This window comes from Cucurbita pepo, chromosome 19 (assembly GCF_057944985.1).
Source record: "Cucurbita pepo subsp. pepo isolate OVF chromosome 19, ASM5794498v1, whole genome shotgun sequence".
NCBI classification, from domain to species: domain Eukaryota; kingdom Viridiplantae; phylum Streptophyta; class Magnoliopsida; order Cucurbitales; family Cucurbitaceae; genus Cucurbita; species Cucurbita pepo.
The window spans coordinates 9,862,268-9,869,856 of NC_141816.1; the positions used below are offsets into that span (position 1 = coordinate 9,862,268).

The following is a 7,589-nucleotide window of genomic DNA, read 5'->3' on the forward strand; positions in this document are numbered from 1 at the left end:
AACAGTGGCACCAACAAGTTCCGCTTTTGCGGAGCCTTTGATTTTCCCGACCACGTGGTTGGACTTACCTTTAAAATCAGATTCAAATTATCCTTTCCCCCGCCTTTGAGAATATAGCATTATTCAAATTACTATTTGGGCTGCAACCCCCACATATTACTACTATATATGCTTACACAGAGATTTGTTTAATATTTTAGGCAGGTGGGTCTAATAAATAAAAGTATTAATAATAAATAAAGTGGATGTTTTTACAATTAGATAAGCTTGGACAGCCCATTTCAAAAGCGAATTGAAATAGTTGAGTTGGGGGGGATCATTATTTTACCACCTCCACATCCTTCTTCCCTCTCATAAATACTCAACTTATTACTATTATTATTATTTTCTTAATTCCTTAATTAGTCTCAAAGATCCCCGGCCTTGTAAATTAATAAGGAAGTTAGTTGTATTTAATTTTGCAACGGTCGTTTCCCAATTTCCACCGCCACTACAACCACTTGATCCGACCGTTACTCATCACGTGCCACCACCGCCCCATTTCTTTCTCCTCCTCCACGTGATCTGATGGCCACTGTCTTCTTTCTTTTAAATGCAGTCAAGGACGAAGATGCCTACAATTTTCCTTTCAGACAAAAAAAATATTATTATTTAATACCACAAATTATTTAAATTGCATTAATCATTAATTATAAATACATTAGTAACATTAAAACAAGAGAATTGCGGTGATATAAGTTTGATAAGAAAGGAGGGTAAGGGTAAGGATAATATAGGTCATTGGAGAGGACATGGTGTGGCCCAATGGGCCTGGCAATGTGGGCTCACCTGCTGTTGTGATCCAGACGAAGTTTGTCTTGTTAGATGAGGATCCAGGCAATAATGAGGGTGTGTTGGGATTTTGCTTTAAATCCTTGGTATCACACTTTAAGGTACACGAAAAGACCTTAACTTTATATCAATTTCATTAGTTTTTAATGAAATGAAATGAAGATGATCCACAAAATCCATGCTTCTCCAGTTGTATAAACTAATTCATGCAATAATGAAACTATTGATAATTGGGAATTATGTTTTAAGTGGTCGTCCCTACTAGCCAGCAATGCGATTTTTCGAATTATTATGAATATTGTACGCACAAATGGCAACATTATTGGGTTTCTAATTAATATGAAAAGGTGGAATTAATTAGAGTTTAAGATGTTTACACTAGAATTGGGCCAGAGCTTTCCAAATCCAGTCTGTTGAAGGAGGATTGGATGGGGGCCCAATCTAGAGGCAAGCAAAGCAAAGCAAAGCAAAGCAAGCTTCATTTCCTCCTTTCTTCTTCTTCTTCTTCTTCTTCTTCTTTTGTTTGGGTGTTCCTTAAAAGTGGGTGTAATCAAGTGTTTTTGTTGAAAGTACAAGTCGTGATTAAAGAAGTAAAAACATGGTTGGAAAAGAATGGATAATCTACAAAATTATTGAACTAAAAAGGGTAAAAGTTAAAATGAGGAAAGAGAGGCGTAATGAAGTGTGTAAGAAAAGAGCAAGAGAGGTGTCTGTGATAATCAAATAATTGAGGTTTTGTTTGTTATATAGACATTGCACATGTACCAAACCTCTCCACAACGGATGTATGTCCCATTTTATTTTATTTTATTTTATGTCTCTTTATTTCTTTCGTCTCCAAATGCATTTCATTTTCTTTATACGAATCAATGTTCTCTATTAATATTGGATTCTAGTATCTTTTCATTTTGTTCTAAAAATTTCTTATACAAAAAATCACGCATAAGAGGCATAATAAAGTTGAGCCATTAGGTAGATAAGAACCGAGTATTTGTTTAATAGTTGGTAGTGAATGTTAAAAACGAGTATTCATGAAGTATTCACCGTATTTGCCTACTCAAAAATATTCCTGTACGTCACATAGCCAGCATTGATAGAGATTGATGATGCATATTTTGGTCCCTCATGTCAAGCATACTCCCATTACTTTGTCTTCATTTGCACATGGAAATAGCTTCTTTTATAATTTTCAAAATATGCTTCTATTTCTAATTTTGTTTTCAAGATTCATTTTAAACTACTCCATCCTTAAATTTAAATTTAAAATCAATTGAATATTCTCAAGTTAACAATATTTTGTAAAAAGCTGGTTCATCTTAAACTATTTCAAAAGTATGTTATTCAAAAAGAACTTATTCATCGAAAATTTTTAGTGTAACATTTAAATATTAAAAGCAATACTAAATTATAAAATGGGTAAATCTACATTATTTGGACAAACTCAACTTGTTAAGATATATATCTTCCGTCAAAATGTTAGAAATTTAAATCTTGGGTTGAACTATTAAAAAAATCAAAATAAGAGAGAGTTAATAAGAAGTCAACCAACTATCACACTCGAGTATTTAATAAGAATTACATTAAATTAAAAATGTGTACTTTGTAAGTTTCCTTAAAAAAAAAAAAAAAAAAGAAAGAAAATCAGTGCCCTCGAGTTCTGTAAGCATATAGAGAAAAAGAAAAGAAAAAAGGAGGCCAAATTGCGAATGGCATGTGAAGGAGGCAACCAAACCCATATTGGAAGGCTGTTTTGTTATTTTAATAATTCATGTAGCAGAGCTGCCATTATTCCACAAAACAAAAAACAAATCTTTCTTTGAGGCAATTGAATCTTCCACTTTATCCCAATTTCAATGTCCCCTTGTTCTTTTCTTTTACCAACCCACCTTCTAAATTCACTTAATTCTAAATCTCTCCATTAATAACTCCAAATTTTGCTATCAAACAAACTCTTCATCCAAATCAAAGCTTACGAATTTCACCATTGATCCAACACCAAAAGAAAAGGAAAAAAAAAAAAAACATCTCCTTATTCGTACAACTTCTTTTCAACATTCGCATCATCTTCAATGCGAAGTTCGTCCGTTTTCATACATTCTATAAATCTTATGTGATTCTCAATTTGGTTGTGTTCTTCCTTCGGTACCCTTTATTCCAATGCCTCTAATTCACTCCATTTTATAGTAACCGAAGGGAAGCTAGGCTCGCTGCTGTACGTCCTACCCTCGCGCCAAAAGGAAGGAAAGAGGAAAAAGTTTCCGAAACCCCCTACAAGCTACAGCTGTGTGGGACAAAAATGGACGGAAGAAAGAACAGTGTCAAAAGCAAAATTCCATCGATAGAGACGTAGGGAAAAAAAAGCAATACGCAGAGACCCTTCTTACTGTTACTGTGCTGTACTGTTCATAATGAAGGAAAGAAGTTGCAGTTCTTCCCACAACTTCAGTGCGTTTCCAAGCCCTGGACTCCCAAATCACTGGGAGATCAATGTCATGAATCAAAGGGGGTGCAGCTCCGAGCGAATACCTCAGCCAAATAACAACGCCCGGCGGAGGAATGCCTCTGTCGCCGCCTTGACGCCCTTTTACGGCAGGACACTCCCCTCCAAATGGGAGGATGCCGAGCGATGGATTAGTAGCCCTATTATGGGCAATGGCTTCAGCAGGACTTTGCAGTCTCACCTACAGAGAAGACCCAAGTCCAAGAGTGGCCCTATTGGGTCGCCTGGATTTTCTAATTACTCTAACTATTCTCCGGCTATTCCCACTACCGAAAATGGGGGTTTCGACACCTCCAAATTAGGCTCTGCCCTTTCCACTGGAGTGTTGGTGGCTGATGGTGTTTCTATCTGCTATGGCGGTAGCATCGAAAGGGGACAATCCTATCCTGAGTGTACCATGCAACGATTAGCTTCTGCACCCAGATGGTCAGATATACTGAACGAGTCGCCACTGCCAAGTTTTCAAGGTATCTCTTTCTTTTTCCTTTATCTTGTGGGTAGTCTTGAGCAATCTGTTTCATTTTAGTTGAATTGAAGTTTATTGTCTTTAGTATTAAATGATGCGCAGGTTTGGTTGCTTGTACCAAGTGTTAATATCAAGTAAAAACAGTTTCTATATGACAGTGATTGAGTGGGAAATCAAGTATCTCTTGCTTTCTTATCCGTTTAGATCACGATAATGTTAGATTGTTATGTTGGGATTAGGTTGTCTCTTCATGTTCATTCTTAATGATTTGAATGTTGGAGATCCATTTTGTTGAGATATTGAAGATAGTTTGATTCAACATAGTTTTAAGTTGGGGATTGTTGGTTCTTAAGATGTTTTTTTTCTTATGGCATTTGGATCATATCCACAGATGAAAAAGATGGTGGTTCCCATGAGGCTATGGATTGGGGCGTTGTTTCGCAACGAAACGTGGCAACCCAAATGAGCCCCCTGGACTTCACACCTTCATCTCCTCTCGGGAATGTTTCGCTTTCCTCTTCATCTCCTTCAACACACCAATCTATGGTCGGAAAGGAGAGTGATCATTGTTCTAAACAAGAAGTGAGAGATGTTGAGGTAGACAAAAGAGCCACAGTGATACAGAGATCCAAAGGGCGTAAGCTCAGACTGACCAAGGAAGAGTTTCCACACCTAGAAAACTTGAATGAAAATGCTGAGGAAACTGGAGCTTCAACTTTGGATATTGCAGAGGCAGCTATTCAGGTTTCCAAGTAAGTGTCCCTTATCATCATTTGAGAAAATCTTGTGTTTTACTCTTGTTCTTATTTGAATGAAAATTTATTTTTGAAGTTCTAATTTCATTGAACTGATCTTGTTTCCAATGATACAAAACGTAACGTTTAGGTTGCAGAGAGAAGAAGCCAAGATAACAGCATGGGAGAATTTGCAGAAAGCAAAAGCTGAAGCTGCGATACGCAAACTTGAGGTAGGGCCACTTTTAGCACCAAAATCTGCTATTTTCACTCTGTTTCATTGGAAAAAACTTGAAGAGAAAACATAAAGAAGTCTTAGAATATTATAAGAAGTTGGTCCTGGTTAAATTAGAATGGGAATGTAGTAGAACCAGAAGTAGCTATGTGGCTCGCTGATGATGAACCTTGTTGATTCAGATGAAACTTGAAAGAGCAAGATCATCATCAATGGATAAGATATTGAAAAAGCTGAGGAAAGCACAGATGAAAGCACACAAGATGAGGAACTCGTCTGGGGGTGATCGGAACCAGAGAGTTTGCAACACTAACAACAACTTTCTCCCATTCCACAAGCAGGTGTGGATTGGTTCGCTCAAGCGTTGGTTCATCTGCCATGCTTCCTGATTTCTCAAGGTAGCATCTGGTAGTTTTATCGTCTTAGAAATTTACAGTAGCAGCGTAGCTTGATTGGTTCTGTGTCATCGTAGATGTTGCAAGCAATGTACAATTGTTGTAAAATAAGAAACTGTAGGTGGCTTTTGGGTTTGGGGCAGGTGCTAAAATTGATGTACTCCATGTTTTGAACTGCCATTCAAATCACATGGCAATTTTTTTCCTTTTAAAAGAAAAGTCTTCACTCAATTTTAACATCATACTCGCTGTTAAGACTACCTGTTGAACCCAAGCGAGTTGAATTAACATAATCTTGAGGACAATGAGCAGGAATTCCAGGCAATAACAAACCAAGCAACCTCACGATTCTAAAACACATTCTTTCCTCGTACTCCTTTCCCCTTCGCCACCCAATTGTGAAGCTTCTTCCTATCTCGAAACATGCATGGATTCTCATCAGTACCGCTCCCACGATTGAGAAATAGTTCTTGAATGGCTCTTCTTCCAGAATCTGAAAGCGCAAAAAACAAAGTATATTGTTCAAGTTGTTAGAAAGGGTTTGTTTCATTCCAAAATGTTAGCTTCATTTACCTGCGCAACATAGTTCCAGTTGAAATAAATGCAAGGACCGAAGTGTTTGTACATCAAAGTGTTGTTGTCAAGGGGCAGCCGAGGGACCATGTCGAAACCATAAACGAATCTGTAGTAACGAATCTTGTACTGCGACAGTGATTTCACCATGAATTCTCCGAATTTTCTGTCTCCAACTCGAGGTTGTCCAAATGTATAAACTCCCTCTAATCTTTCCAGCAGCAACTTCTCTTCATGGAACGCCAAAATAGAAGGGAATAGAATGGCCAAAGCGCCGCCCAGGCTGTGCCCTGTCACTACAAACCTTGTTCTCTCATCTTCTTTGAGAAGTTCTCTTAGCCTTTCTCTTAGGGTGTAGTAAGCCAAAGGCCTTCTTTTATCTTCTCTGTCTATTTCCTTGGGCCACCCATGGGTCTTCTGCAACCCAAGTGCTTTCATGAATCCACCATGGATTTTTCCTATGCCTTCGATCTCGTACCAAGAGATGTCGAAGTCGGAGCTCCAGTCATCGGCATTGAAGGGCTCTGTGCCTCTGAAAGACACAATTATAGTGTCGTGATCAACCCTTTTATCCCGCATCATGAATGCTTGTGTTGAGCATTTTTCTTGATAATCTAGTAAATACAATTAAGAACACCATTATCAATTATATATCAGTTGCCGTTGCCCACAAACAGAACAATTATATATTTGAGAAGCAAAGCAGAAAAGGAGTAATTCTCTTCTTACTGTTCCAAAAGTTGAAAAATCCCAAGAACTCCATCTACATTTAAAGAAGAAAAATGATCAGTTAGAGTGCAAAACATTTGACTAAAAATTTGTTTCAAAGTTTCGACTTTGTGATTGATAATCTAATTGTTTCAACTAGCTCTTACAAATTTATTCTAAAATTTAAATAATTGGTAAGTGATGGAGTGCACCTTCCAGACATCGTTGACTGTTTGTAGAACATGTGCTTCATTCTCATAGACGACTTTAGAAGCCATCATGCAGAGAGCTCCAAAGTAGTTGACATCGCCAGGCTTTATGCTTTGGTCCAACGTTACTCTGCTATCCAAATGACCAATCAACGACAGGTACTCTGCTGATGAGCTGTCCGGTATTTTCAACTTCACTGCATAAAGCAAAGAAAAAAAAAAGTTGGGTTTGTATGAAAACAGGGATTTGAGATGGAAAACAAAACCTGAGGGGGAATTACATCGCAAGATATTGAGGAGGATGCCTCTAAAGCCGTGGTTGGCAGACAAAACGTTGAGGGAGGACTCCAGGTAGAAGCCGAACAAGGCGAGTGGGTTGGCAAGAAATCCGAGGAGCTTGAGGACGACAATAGATAGAAAGATGAAGAATCTATGCCAGAAATTGTATTCTCTGGCGCGACTCGAATCTAAAAATCTCCTTTTCTTGAGGTTACTTGAAAACAGGAGGCGCCACAGGTCCAAGAATTTCACCTCTTCCGGCTTCAGAAGCATATAGCTGTCGGAGAAGCCGCTGTTACAGTTATAAGCACGACGGGCAGCCATGGGTGGCGATCAAGATCTCGGACAACTCCCTGGATCTTCCAACGTTTATCTGGGTTCATGTTACATTACTGTCGTCCACTATAAAAAGAAAGAAAGAACATGCCACGTGCCATCTTATCGTTGTCCACCATAAAAAAAAAGAACATCTCGTGTAAAATGCTCCATTATAAATAATGTTCTACTTTTAATTATAATTATATGTCAATTCTAGTCACGTTCAATATTTTAATTCTTAAAAATTGTACCAACTAATTTATATAAACCCTTTTTAGCATCACAGCAATTTTGGGCCGTCCACCTTTCATTTTCCGAACTTAAAAGTTCCCTTTCTCATA

At 37.9% G+C, this 7,589-nt stretch overlaps 2 protein-coding genes across 2 annotated transcripts; one reads left to right on the plus strand and one right to left on the minus strand.

Annotated features, from left to right (window-relative positions):
• Nucleotides 1–2,687: 2,687 nt before the first annotated feature.
• LOC111782305 (Remorin family protein) lies at nt 2,688–5,403 on the plus strand. Its single transcript, XM_023663164.2, has 4 exons — nt 2,688–3,798; nt 4,189–4,549; nt 4,683–4,764; nt 4,949–5,403. Exons 1-4 carry the CDS (start codon nt 3,240–3,242, stop codon nt 5,153–5,155), a joined length of 1,209 nt encoding a protein of 402 aa, XP_023518932.2. The 5' UTR covers nt 2,688–3,239; the 3' UTR covers nt 5,156–5,403.
• On the minus strand, nt 4,760–7,323 carry LOC111782304 (triacylglycerol lipase OBL1). The gene is made up of 5 exons (XM_023663163.2): nt 6,933–7,323; nt 6,655–6,848; nt 6,464–6,497; nt 5,735–6,348; nt 4,760–5,654 (listed from the first exon to the last, which is right to left on the minus strand). Exons 1-5 carry the CDS (start codon nt 7,252–7,254, stop codon nt 5,385–5,387), a joined length of 1,434 nt encoding a protein of 477 aa, XP_023518931.2. The 5' UTR covers nt 7,255–7,323; the 3' UTR covers nt 4,760–5,384.
• Nucleotides 7,324–7,589: the final 266 nt, after the last annotated feature.

Excerpts from the sequence above, each read along its gene's own strand:
- LOC111782305 (XM_023663164.2), top strand. The coding sequence starts at position 3,240 with ATGAAGGAAAGAAGTTGCAGTTCTTCCCACAACTTCAGTGCGTTTCCA. Across the intron at positions 4,550-4,682 it reads GCAGCTATTCAGGTTTCCAA|GTTGCAGAGAGAAGAAGCCA; the intron begins GTAAGTGTCCCT and ends CGTAACGTTTAG. Across the intron at positions 4,765-4,948 it reads CTGCGATACGCAAACTTGAG|ATGAAACTTGAAAGAGCAAG; the intron begins GTAGGGCCACTT and ends TTGTTGATTCAG.
- LOC111782304 (XM_023663163.2), bottom strand. The coding sequence starts at position 7,254 with ATGGCTGCCCGTCGTGCTTATAACTGTAACAGCGGCTTCTCCGACAGC. Across the intron at positions 6,849-6,932 it reads CCTCCTCAATATCTTGCGAT|TGAAGTTGAAAATACCGGAC; the intron begins GTAATTCCCCCT and ends TGCTTTATGCAG. Across the intron at positions 6,498-6,654 it reads CAGTCAACGATGTCTGGAAG|ATGGAGTTCTTGGGATTTTT; the intron begins GTGCACTCCATC and ends CTTTAAATGTAG.